Below are 12,159 nucleotides of genomic sequence, written 5' to 3'. Positions count from 1 at the left end.
CTTGGTCATTGGTTGGCAATCTCCCTGACCTTAACGCAACCCAGAAGCTTTTTTGCCTTGTTTTCTGCCCTATCCCTTTGGGAGAGGTGAGCAGCTCCATGAGGCGCCCAGCTCGGTGCACAGCCCCACCACACAGCTGCCGTGCGAGGCGTGCCACAAAGCCCAACGCACAATAAAGTGCACGGCTTTAGTGTATGGCTTTAGTTTATGACTTTAATGCACGGCTTCAGTGCGTGGCTCTGGTGCCCGCCGCTCCGCCAGGGGCCGCTGCCCGCTCCCCTCCTCTCCCCTCCCCTGTGCCGGGCGCCGCTTCCCGCTTGGTGCCCATGGAGCCGGGCGGCGCGCGGAGCCTGAGGTACGGGGCGGGCCGGGCCCTGAAGGGGGAGCTGCGGGTAAGGGAGCCCCCTCCCCGGAGCACCCCCTCAGCGCCCCCCGCTCTCTCCCCGCAGCGAGGCGGAGCTGCCGGAGGCCCGCGGGCGGAGCGGGGCCCCCCGGTACCGCGGCGGCCCGAAGGAGGCCGCGCCCGACGGCTCGGAGGAGCAGGCGGAGAGGCTGCGGCTCTGCCGGGACGAGCAGTGGCGGTGGCTGGCCGAGGAGCGTGTGGAGCGCCTGTGAGTCCGTCTGTGTCTGTCTGTGTGTCTGGCTGCTCTTTCTGAGCAGAAATGTCTCCTCATTTCCCACCCGAACCTCCCCTGGCACAACTCGAGGCTGCTCCCTCTGGTCCTGTCACGGTTATCGGTGAGAAGGGGCCGACCCCCAGCTCCCCACCCCTTCCTTTCAGGGAGTCATGGAAAGCAATGAGGCCTCCCCTGAGCCTCCCCTTCATCCTTGCAGTCACCCCCTGCTTCTCTCAGCTGTTAATTTTTTCCTGTGAGCCCATGCACATCGCTGTGTGGGTGGGATGCAGCGTGCACATCGTGGGTCACCTAGGCCAAATGTCTCCAGCAGGCTGCTGCAGCCTGTGGACAGATGCCTGTGGTGCTGGCTGAAGACAGTCTGAACTCCTTGGTGATGATAACACCTCCCCGTGGTACCGTCAGATCCAAAGGATGATGCCTTTCTCGGGCTTTACCCTGTGAAAATGCCACCTGAAACTTTGCCACCTTTTGACACCTTCCTGAGCTTGTTGCATTGCTAAACCAGGGGTTGATTGTGGTTGATTGTAGAACACGCAGATAATAAAGAACCCTAATCTTTAACCTTCACAGGGGGAATCTGGTGAAAGCTGAGTGGAAGCCAGAAAAGGGCATTGTGGAGCTGCAGTCCCCTGCGGTGAGTCTGCTGCAGAGTGTACTCAGTACCTTCGTTTCCTGCTGGCAACTGCAGATTCCTTATTTTGCTTTTTGAAGTGAGAGGGAGACTGGCTGTCAGCAGAGAGCAGACAAAGCCCATCACGGATTTGTGCTTCTGTTCCAGGGGAAGTTCTGGCACACCATGGGGTTCTCAGAGCGTGGCAAACAGTGCCTGCTGCCTGAGGAGGCTCTGTACCTGCTGGAGTGTGTAAGTAGACTACCCGTGCTGGGCTTTTCCTGGGTGACTGAAGGAGCTCTAGAAGGTGAACATTTACTCCGCTTTAGACTGAAGTCAGTTAGCATGCGTTGATTGCTGCTGCAGTTTGAGCAGTTGATAAACATCTAGTTCTCATGAAATTGTCTGTTTGCTGATGGAGGTGCTGCTCTCCAGGCCAGGGTTTTGCATGTTGTACTCTAAGGCAGTCTCTGTGCTGTTGATAGCGTGTGTTGGTTGGATCAGTGGTGAATTTATCCAGATGGCATTGTCTTTAACCCACTCCTGCATCAAATATGATGGTAGAGACTAGGAGGGTGTTTGGGCAATCTGAATTTCTGTTCCTAAAGCAGTAAGTCTGCTCTTTTGTCAGAAGCATAGGGAGCATGTTCACAAAGTTTTCAACTGAGACTTCTTTCTTTCTCTAAGGGTGGTGAAAGACAGATGCTGATATATCAGTTATTTTACCAAAGTCTGCCCTGGTCTGGGAAAACTCGGTGTTCTGGGAATTTCTGAAAACCAGATCAAACTATTATCTGTGGTTGGCAGGAGTTAATTGGAATAAAAGATATGACACTGAGAAATCCTTTTCCTCAGAACTGGTATACTGTTAATTAGGACATTGGGGACTGGTCAGTACCTTCTCTGTCCTAAGTTGACTTCCTCCCTTATCTAGGGTGTCATGCATATTTCTGCAAGAACAGGGTTCACAAGTTCATTAACACAGTTTCTCTGTTCTTCTCTAATAAGCTGATGGGAATTAGGGGAACTTTATCCAGCTTGTTAGGGCCACGTACACGGTATAAATGCCTGTGTTCATGAAAAGCCATGAATGTCCACATGACTACAAGTGGAACAGGAAAGTCCTGTGCAGTTCTGATTGTCTGTACAAACGTTAAGTTATCCTTTGGATGTCCAGCAGAATAAATGCTGCTATGGCAGCTGCTGTCTGTGTATCAAGAAAGCCTTTATAAAGTAAGCACAGAACAGCCTTGTGTAAGGGCTGGCGGTATGCAGTGTCTTTTTGTCGAACAAAATCATCTCCTCATTGTGATATATAGCCCTCTGCATCCTTTTAGAATGAAGAATTTCCCACATTAAAATTCTGGACTCTTCCATCCTCCTCTGTGAAGCTTGCTGGCATGGGAAGAGATGATATTAGCAGCCAGTGCTGTACACGCTTTACATTTGATCTGAGATCCTTGGCGTTGCTGCTTGGCACCTCTTCCCTAGTACACATGACAAAGATATTTAAATGTAGCACAAGGGAGTGAGACCAAGTTACTTTCAGCGCTGCTCTCCTTGCAGAAATGCTGGTTGGATTCCTTTACTGTAGAGACACTTTTTTTTCCTCTCCACAGCTGCTATCAGAGGCACAGATGCACCAATCTAAAGGGGAGCTTTTTCCCCCCTCAGCAAAACTTAATTAGATTATGGGCATCTAATGACATCCATTAAATCCTAATTGCAAATGCAGGGGGTTTTGCCTCTGGCAATTTGACACGCAATAGATCATAAACAAATTGACAGCAATAAAATTGTTCAGTCAGTTGCTGAGTGCAGAATTCATCCCCACAAAAGACCAGTTAGATGCCTTCAGCCTGTCCCCCTGGAGAGGTGTGTTCCTAGTGCCTTGGCTTTTTTCCCCTTTTTTGTGGGAAGGCATGGATATGACGTGAAGGAGGGTGCTGGGGCCAGCTGTCGGGGCCAGTGGGAAGAGACCATTGTGACCTTTCGTAGATTGGTTCCCTGGGGTTCTCTAAATGTCATCTTTTGTCCTGCAGGGCTCTGTTCAGCTCTTTTACAGGAATCTGCCCTTGTCGATCCAAGAAGCCTATGAGATGCTGCTGACCCAGGAGGAGATGAGCCTGTCCCATTACCAGGTGTGTTGGGAGGATGAAAGCAGGGAGCCCAGTCGCTGCCATGCAGCCTCTTCCAGGGGCTAGGGGCAGGGTAGGCAGGTAGGGAGGGAGGGAAAGGGGGGGCATTCTGAGGGTTTTCCCAGGCTGTTTCCATACCTTTTATTCGGGTCCCAACTGTGGGGGTTTTTTACTCTTCCCGTGCCACACGGTGTTTACCCAGTTGCAGCAGGACTGAAGTAAACTAATCTTCTTTGCTTTCCTTTGCTCCAAGGTTTTCAGCCACTTGAAGCAACTGGGTTATATTGTACTGAGATTCAACCCCAGGTAACCAGCTTTTCCTTTCTGCGCTGCTTTCTCCTTTCTGAAGATCCTGAGCAGCCCTGTGCCCCCTACATGGCTCTAATGGAACAGTAGAGAAGAGGACTCTGACCCTGCATTCCACCTTTTGGGAGGATTAAAGGCTAAAAGTGGCGCTCTACCCTTCCTTGCTCCTCTCCTCTTGAGGAGGAGACTGGGGACATGCAATGGGGCATGAATTGAGGACTGTCTTGGTCCTGCTTGTGGATTCCCTGTGCCTGGAAGAAAAGGTTTTTGCTGCTGTATTCTGGGGGCTGAGCAGAAGGGTAGTTTTGCTACCCTGCCCTGCTCTCAGCCTCTGTGGTGGTGTCTCCTTGCAGTACTGTCCCATCCCCCTACGAGAGGCAGCTGAACCTGGAAGGTCACTGCAAGAGCTCAGGGAAACACGAGCGCAAAAGGAGGAGGAGTTCCAGCCCTGGGTAAGGATGTGGCCCAGAGCCTTTTGCCATGCTCTCCCTGCCCTGCTGGCTCAGGATCAGTCACTTTGCTACAGCCTTTTCAGCCCTTCGTGCTATGGGTGCCCTCCCCAGGCACTGCAGTGCTCTTCCTCAGCTCCTTGCGGTGTGCTCTTGGCACATCTGCGCTTTCTGTGGGTCTAATGGGGCAAGCTGCCACCAGGCTTCCCAGCTGCAGTGATGAGATTGCCTAAATAGAAGGGGAGAGAGGTCAGTGCAGTAGTGGCAGATGCCTTCTCTTGTCCTTTTTTAGAGGGAGCACAAGACTCCACAGTGCCCATCGTGCACTTTCATCCTCTTAACGTAGCTTGCTTGCTAGGCCTGCACAGCAGAGAGCGTAAATGGGTCCCGGTCCTTGCACGTGGGCTCTAGAAATTGCCAAAATGCAAACCAGCTGACATAATTACTAATTTTGATCTTATAATTAGGAGTTCCCAGTAGGTGGCGTCCTCCTTTAAGAAACAAGGAGGAAGAGACAGGTCTGCAACTCCAGTCCTCTTAACCGAGGAAATTGGTGCCTAATGAGCTCTGAAGTTTTAGGAACTGGGAGATAAAACTGCTGCTTTCAGAGCTGCCTCATCTTTCCTGGGAGCCAGGGACTGCGTGCCATACCAGAGTGCTGTCAGACAGGTTTCTGCCAAGCATGTGCTGGTATCTGAACCCTGCTCAGTTTGGCTGACGTCCATCGTGGTTGCGTGGAGGTGTTTGGGTCAGTAGCTGGGGTGTGGAGGCTGCGGGCGGGTTGAGAACATGTGTCTGCTGGGACTGGGACTCTCCGGGGCACTGAAGGCAAGCCTCGTGCAGGGCTGCTGAGACGCCTACGCTACCTTTGGCGTTCCCTGCTTGGTTTTGGCCTGCTTTTTTTTGTTCCTTCTGCAAGCAGGACCCTCCTTTCAGCCAAGAGGTTCTTGTCAAGGGTTTACAGGCCTGGCTGTGGGCTCCTGCCACCCTTCCTTCAGGCACAGCAGACTGCTTTCTTCCTGTTACATGGGGGGAGGCAGGATTTAAAGAGAATTATGTCCCACCACAAGCCCTCCCTGTCTTTTATGCTGCTGCTTCTGTCCTTAGGTCACTTGAGAAGAAACATAAAGTGTCTGAGGACCTTCCAGAAGCTGAAGGGACCCCCAAAAAAGCTGGAGATGACTGTGGAGATCCCAGCTGCCTTCCCTTGGATGAAAAGCCCTTGTCAGAGCAGCCAGAGGAATTGGATGCTGGCAGCGGAGAGGAGCAGTCGAGCCCAGTTCCTCTTGATACAAGACAAAAGAACTCCCCGAGCCCCTCCAGGAGCAGGGCTGGAGACCCCGAGGCAAGCGGCACTGGCACCCGTGCGCCACGCTGGGATTTTACCACCATCATATTGCCAAACATGGCCCCAGATCAGCCATGCACACATCTGCCCTCGCCTGACTGTGGGCTTCTGCCAGAAAATGTGCCAGGGAGGGAAGTTGATGCAGCTTCCTGGTGTAAACGCATCAACCTAAAACAGGAGAAGCTGTCACGGAAGGAGAGGGAGCAGCTGGAGAGGGAAAGCAGGTACAAGAGCAGTGTCAATGCTGACAGGGAGGTGAGGCGCTGCTCCAACTGGCAGGAGTACAAAGCCCTTTTGAAGCAGAGGAGCCAGCAGAGGGTTTGGAGACGACCGCCACATCTCTGGGACCAGGCTGTCACCCCGCTTCTGCGGCCAGAGGAAGCGACTTCCACAGGTAGTGGCTGTGGGAACCTGCCGGGGACACGCACACGCCCTGCCCCTGTTTATGCAGCGGCAAAAGGGACGACTTGGGGAAGCTAAGTGTCAGTTTAGGGGCAGTGCCTTGAGAAGGAAAACCTCATTACAAGGCCTGGGCAAAGCAGGCACAGAGGAGCCCAGCCACGGATGGGGGGGAGAGAAGAAAGCTTGTCCTCCTGCCTTTCCGTCTCTTTCTATAGCCCACTCAAGTGCCAGGATAAACAGGGCCTTAGGAGGTCTCCTAATCCGTTCCCCATGTCCTGCTGTACTGCAATCCCTCCTGCTAGGCTGTTAGGCATGTGAAATCGGGGCCAGCAAGATTGCAAAGCAGTTGCAGGGTGTTCTGGGCTGTGTGCTGGGAGGAGATGAGGAAGTTGAGGCCTTTGAAGTAGCCAGTGGTGACTGTGGTGCTGCCAGCCATTGTCGGAGGAGGAAGGCTCGTGGGTGGTGGTGGAGTGCTTGGAGTGCCCTGGGAGAGAAATAGCTGGTCTGATCCTTTCCTGTTCTTTCTCCCTCCAGCTGCGATCCTCCAGCAGATCAGCGTGCTGCAGCCCTCCCACATCCTGGATGGAGCCTCCCGGTTAGTAGCCAGCCAGCCAGCTCGTAGCTGTTCGGGAACGGGGCTGTCTTGTGACCGTCCCTGCTTGTGAGGTCTGTGAGATTCACGGCAGAAGCTCGGGAGTTGGGGGGAATCCAGAATGTCCGGAGAATCCAGTGCTCTGCTCCGGGGTCCTGCAGATCTGGGTTGTGGCACAGCTCTGCCTCACCCCTGGGATGTGCTGCTGACCCTGCTGCAGTGATGGTAAAGCCTGGGCCTTGGGAGTTTTAGTTCCGCTCTTGCCTTAAGGAGTCTGTGTGGTGTTTGTGTGCTGTCCCTGCAGGACAGAGCAGTGCTTTGCTTCTGTGTCTCTTAGTGGTACTTCTTCCAAAGGGTTGCAGGGAGAGGAGAGTGGCAGATGTGGGGCAGGGGCTGGCTGTGGTCTGGCTACAGAACATAGAAGGTCTGGACAGAAACTGTAGCAGTCCCAGGGTCAGTCCCTTGAGGAGCAAAGCGTTTCACAGGGCCCAAACTAGCCAGGCTTCACAGCTTTTGTTCCTTCTTGCATCTGATTTATCTGCACCATACAATGTTTCAATCCCATAAGTATGTGAATGTGTTCCCTCTTCTGTAGGCTGCAGGAGGACTCAGGGAGCTTGAAGATAAGCTTCAATGTGTACCAACCCGATGCTGTGGCCAAGTTTAAGAAGACAAACCCTGGGAAACCATATGTCAGGATGTGTGTTCAGAGGTATGCATGGGGCTTTGAAGCACACAGTAAATCCTAATGATCTGTAAATGACCCAGGATCTTGTGAGCTTTACAGTTCATCAGAGTGCCTCCCTTAGGGTGGTCCTGCCCAGAAATGTTTCTTTTTTTTTTTTTTTTTTCTTCCTCTTTTGTTGGAGGCTGTGGCTCACAATTCCTCTAGCCCCTGCACTCAGCCCACACTGTTTGGTCATATGGTTGCTACTCGTGTCTGTGAGTATTACCGGAGTCAGGAATAAGAAGCCACAGCTGTATTTATGCAACACTCGTGAAACTCAGTTTTCACTGAGCTCAGTTTTGCAGGGACCTGTATGGCAGCTGAATCCTCAGCCAGTGCGGATCCCTGTGGATTTCTGCAGAGATGTACCTCCATGGAGCTCCCTATAGGCTCGGGGCCGTGGGTTTAGCATTTTTATCTTTGTTAAATGTAACTTTAAAATCAATACGAGCAGAGGATAGGTGTCCCCTTTCGTGCTGGCTCCAGAATCAGATAATTAAATTCTGTAGACAGGTACAAAGTTCACTCCCTGCCTTTTCTAACTTTGGTGTGCTAAAACCGTCCCTCCTTCCCTGGCTGCAGCTACAGCAGGCAGAGGAAGGTAATGCAGTTTGACAAAGGTCTGTGTCACGGGCAAGTAGGATGATTCTTGCTGCATAAATATTTCCATTTATGAGCAAACACTGCAGAATTGAAAAGAAGGGAAAAGCAGGTTGGGTGTTGATCCCAGCAACCAAAGATCTTCCAAGGTATTAAGATTGCATTGCATTGGCAGCTGGCCAGTAGCCCGGTGAGCCGCATCTAAGCAGCACAGTGTGGAGAATTTTGCAGTTGCCTTTGCTTTTGGCAAAGGATTTGACAGCTCCCTGTTTCCAGAAGGCAGCGTGCTCTCGGGAGCTCTCAGTGTGCTCATCAGCTTCCTGCTTTGATTGAAAGGGGCGGGGAGGTTTACAACCAGCTCCTAAGACCAGAAGGAGCTGTTGTGATCGCTGGCCAGGACAGCTTTGTTCTCAAAGCAAGAATATATAAACAAAGGCTATTTTTTCCCTCCGCAGCTTTGAGGAGCAGATCCCATCCCTTCGGGCTTTGAAGCAGGTTACGTATCAGAGCGGGGATGTCCCGGTGGTCTTTGCACTGGTGGAATACGGAGATATTGCCTTTCACTCACTGAAGGAATTCAAGCTGCCAGTTGATGTTAATCACAGCAGTTACTGATGTTTGCCGAAATGGGAAGAGCTTCACTCAGGGTTTGCTTTCTTGATTAACAAAATATTATGGGAAATAGAGCCCGTGATAACCACCTGGAACTCTGGGTAGTTGACTGTTGTATTTGCTGCTCCAGGCTTCACACCATGGGGGATGGCTCTCGCATGACAACAAAATGTACTGCAGACAAGTGCGGGCTTAGCTGGGGCTTTGTGGACTGGAGTACACACTGCTTGTTCCTGTAGGCACTGGTTCTCCAGCTTTCTCATCTTCTGGACCACCAGTCTGCCTTTCTGTGTCAGCTTTGGCTGACCTGTGGATCATTCGAAAGTACTTTAGCGGCGTAAATCCCTTGTCCTGTGCTAAGAGCCACTGTGGCTGGAGTCGCTGAGGTCAGTCAGGGACAGAATAAGCTGATCAGATCAGTGATGGTGTCCTGAGCCTCTGTCGTTCAGTCGCACCAACAGCTACCAGATCAGATTCTGGTCTGAAAAAGTAAGAGCCATAAAATTTGTCCCCCTGAGTAAAGTTTCCAGGCACTGGAGAGCAGGAAGCTGTGCGTTGCACATGGTATCATCAGTCAGAGCACAGAAAGCCCCAAAGTATGGCAGATGGCGCCCAGCCTCCTGTTACAGCTGTGCTGAGGTGTATTTTAGCCATCACGCCAGATTGAAGTTATGCCACCACTATTGGTGCACTGTTTGTGGTATCTCAGCAGCCCGCTGCTGCAGCCCCCTGTTTCAACCCCATGTCCTCTCTCCTGGCTGTGGATCCTTGTCTTTGTTTCTCAAGTGAGATCCCTGAGTAAAGACAGAAGATAGAAATGAGCCTTCCAGCCCTGTGGCTGTTGTGCTACAAGCCAAGGACATTGTTGTATTCCAGGCCTTATCATGGGAGCCTTCCGCCAGGGTATCCAGGTACCAAATTTGCGTTAGCCTCTATGCAAAAGTGCCGGTGACAGGTGCCAGAAAGTCTGCTCAGCGGGTGCAAGCTTGCTGAGCACAGCTGCGTTCTGTATCTGGGTTCTTCAGAAGTGTAATAGCAACTGATTTAGATGCATTTTATGTGATAATTTTTTAGTTCTTTTTGGAGACAGGGAGAAGAAGGTTAAGCAATAAAGAAGCCTTTTCCAACAGTGGAAGCTCCTAAGTCTGGTTCTTAATTCCCCTAAAATGTAAGTAACTTTGCAGGGACTCTGGGAAGACTGCTGGGATCCCAGCAGCACCATCTGGTGAACACCTGCTCGTGGCCATAGAGCCGTGAGGCTGTGTAACTCCACTTGTGTTCTGTCTGTGCTTGTGTCCTGCCACTGCCTTGTTCCATGGAGGGCAGCGGGACTCCGGGCCTGGCTGATTCTGTCCCCAGGCAGCTCCCGTCAGCACACGACGCCGTGCCATCTTCCTCCTGCACGGTCACAAGTATCATAGCCCAAGGTGGCAGTGAGCTGCTGGAAGCACCGTGCTTGTTCTTGTTTCATTCACATGCTTGTGTTATCAGGTGGAGGAAATCAGCAGGGCTCTGCGAGCTGAGGGGCTGGCAGCTCCTCCCAGCCACGCTCTCCCTCCCTCCTGGGAGCTGTGCGTTTGCTCTGATAGTCCTCTTAAAGCCGGGGCTGTTGGCAGTTCCAGTCTGTGCCCTCAGCGTTCTCCCAGACTGTTTTGCAGATTAAAGGCGGTGGGAAGAGAGTTTCTAAGAACAGGCACAGCCAGCAGAGCTCTAGTCTGACCCACGGGGCTCATGTTTGTCCTAGAATTAGGTCAAACTCCCTCCTGGTGATCTCAATCAGCCTCATCTGTTTATGCCAAGGTGGAATTGTATCGATGAACCCTACAAGAGCCACCCAGTGAGTTTCGCTAGGGCAAAGACTCCCTGATTCAGCACAAAACAATTACAATTTAATAACTACTGCAGGGAGGATTGAGAAACTGTGGCTGCCTTGCTCAGCACCACAACATCTGACAGTGCCTCCACCGGGATGGGATTATGATGCAGACTGATACCACCGCTTCAGTTTGGCCCACGATGTGGATCAACTGGATGTTGCAAGACGATGACAGAAGCGAGGATCTTCATTTAAAAACTTCACCTTTTGGAAGCTGGGCTGGAACTTGGCCTTTATCGGGGCAATGTCGAGCTTTGCAGGGGTTGCAAAGGCTTCAGCCAGCCGGGGCACCGACACATTACCACGATTCCTTGCCCAGCTCCTGTTCCCTTGCAATAGGAGGCAGGCTGGCAGCAGCAGGGCGGTGTGAGGAGCTAACGGCTGTGCTGCTCCTTACAGCTGAGGCTTCCCCTCTCCGGTGAAGCTTCCCACCGCCTGTTTGTGCAGCGAGGAGGGGAGGAACCTTCATGGTGACAAAGGGCTGGAGCCTTCGTGGGGCTCGGGGCTGGGCTGGAGCCTCCCCCGGGCCTGGCGCTGGGCTCCTGCTCCTCGGGGGGCCGGAGGCTGCCCGGGGCAGGAGGCAGGGGCCGTGTCCCGGCGGGGCAGGGGCTCCCCGTGCCCACCCCGCTGTGCGCGGAGCCCCGCGGGGGGACCGGGTCCGGGACCGGGTCCGGAGCTGCCGAAGGGCGGGGCCGGCCCCTCAGGCCCCACCCCCAGCCCGGCTGCGCGGCCTCCCATAGGGCGGTGGCTGCGCGGCCGCTCTCTGATTGGCTGAGGGCGAGCCGAGCGCTCAATTACCCCTGACCGCGCCGGATGAAAGAGAGGCGAGGCCGCCGCTCGCCCTCATTTGCATGAGAAGCCACGCCCCCGGGGCTCTATTTACATACGGAGCCACGCCCCCGGGGCGCGACTTGCACACGGAGCCACGCCCCGGGAGGCGATTTGAATACGAGGCTCCGCCCATATGGGGCGTGGCCTGAGCGCGGAGCCCCGCCCCCGCCGCACCCCTCCCGGAGCTGCCCCGGGGAGGCCGCAGCGGAGCGGCAGCGATCGGGGAGCGGAGCGAGGCCGGGGCGGGCCCGGCTCCAGGCCCCGCAGGTGAGCGCCGGGGCTGGGACGGGAGCTCCGGGGGAGTCCCGGGGACATGGGAGGGTCCCGGGGGGGTCCCCGAGCCGTGCCCGCCGCCCCTCCCGGGTCTCCGGCGGCTCCCCGGGGCTTTGCTCCCGGTTCGCTCCCGGGGCTGGGAGGCGCTCCCCGAGCCCTGGGCTCCCCGGGGTGCCCGGAGCCTCCTCGCTGCCCCTCTGCAGCTCCCCGCAGCCACCCCCGTGGGGAGCGCCCCGGGATGCAACGAGCGTGGCTCGCCCCTAAAAGTTCAGGTGCTGGGGTTGGGGTTTGGGGTTTGCGGGGTTTTGTTGTTTGCTTTTTCTTTTTCCTTTTTTTTTTTTTTTTTTAATTATTTGCTTTTCGAGCCGGGTTTGTTTGCCCTGGCCGGAGCGCGCAGCTGGGGAGTGCTGCACGGGAGCTTTACATCCTGGGATTTTCTTGGAGGTTGCTCCTGGGGCCGCTCGCCCCAAACTTCCTGGTTCAGCCCTTGGCGCCACTTGGGTCGCGGCCCGGGGCTCCTGCCTGGGTGCTGGGCCCTGCCTGGGGGCTGCTGGCCAAGGCCGGTGGAGGGAAGCTGCCCTGCTGCCTCCTTGAGAGCTGCGACTGTTTGGGAACCGTCCCGGAGCAGCACATCCACAGCCTGAACCTCGTCTTGCCGTGGGAAGGATCCCTGCCCGCAGCCGGCTCTTGTAGGGCTCCACCTGCTCCAGCAGGCTCCGAGCAGAAGTCATGAACAAGATTTGCCGTGTGTCCTTTG

General features: G+C 54.3%; 2 protein-coding genes across 8 annotated transcripts in view; both read left to right on the top strand.

The window, feature by feature from the left end:
* Nucleotides 1-69: 69 nt before the first annotated feature.
* On the top strand, nucleotides 70-9,551 carry TSEN54 (tRNA splicing endonuclease subunit 54). Its single transcript, XM_027471323.3, has 11 exons — nucleotides 70-355; nucleotides 450-611; nucleotides 1,209-1,272; nucleotides 1,417-1,500; nucleotides 3,291-3,389; nucleotides 3,640-3,692; nucleotides 4,046-4,144; nucleotides 5,249-5,883; nucleotides 6,426-6,486; nucleotides 7,079-7,195; nucleotides 8,266-9,551. The coding sequence occupies exons 1-11, from the start codon at nucleotides 195-197 to the stop codon at nucleotides 8,423-8,425; spliced, it is 1,695 nt and encodes a 564-aa protein (XP_027327124.3). The 5' UTR covers nucleotides 70-194; the 3' UTR covers nucleotides 8,426-9,551.
* Nucleotides 9,552-11,237: 1,686 nt separating this feature from the next.
* Nucleotides 11,238-12,159, top strand: part of LLGL2 (LLGL scribble cell polarity complex component 2) — a 34,001-nt gene continuing 33,079 nt past the window's right edge. For all 7 annotated transcript variants that reach the window (XM_038165362.2, XM_038165361.2, XM_038165359.2 and 4 more), the window contains exon 1: nucleotides 11,238-11,396. The gene's annotated coding sequence lies outside the window, so the exon portion shown is untranslated. The remainder of the gene's footprint in view (nucleotides 11,397-12,159) is intronic.

The sequence above is a fragment of the Anas platyrhynchos genome, chromosome 19 (assembly GCF_047663525.1).
Source record: "Anas platyrhynchos isolate ZD024472 breed Pekin duck chromosome 19, IASCAAS_PekinDuck_T2T, whole genome shotgun sequence".
NCBI lineage: Eukaryota > Metazoa > Chordata > Aves > Anseriformes > Anatidae > Anas > Anas platyrhynchos.
Note: the sequence above shows the minus strand (reverse complement) of the source record. Positions and strands in the feature narration are given on the sequence as shown.

What these genes read in the sequence shown, in the direction of transcription:
- TSEN54 (XM_027471323.3), top strand. Translation starts at nt 195, where the DNA reads ATGGCTTTAGTTTATGACTTTAATGCACGGCTTCAGTGCGTGGCTCTG. An exon ending in GGCGGCGCGCGGAGCCTGAG is followed by an intron (nt 356 to 449) that starts GTACGGGGCGGG and finishes CTCTCCCCGCAG; the next exon opens with CGAGGCGGAGCTGCCGGAGG. An exon ending in GAGGAGCGTGTGGAGCGCCT is followed by an intron (nt 612 to 1,208) that starts GTGAGTCCGTCT and finishes TAACCTTCACAG; the next exon opens with GGGGAATCTGGTGAAAGCTG.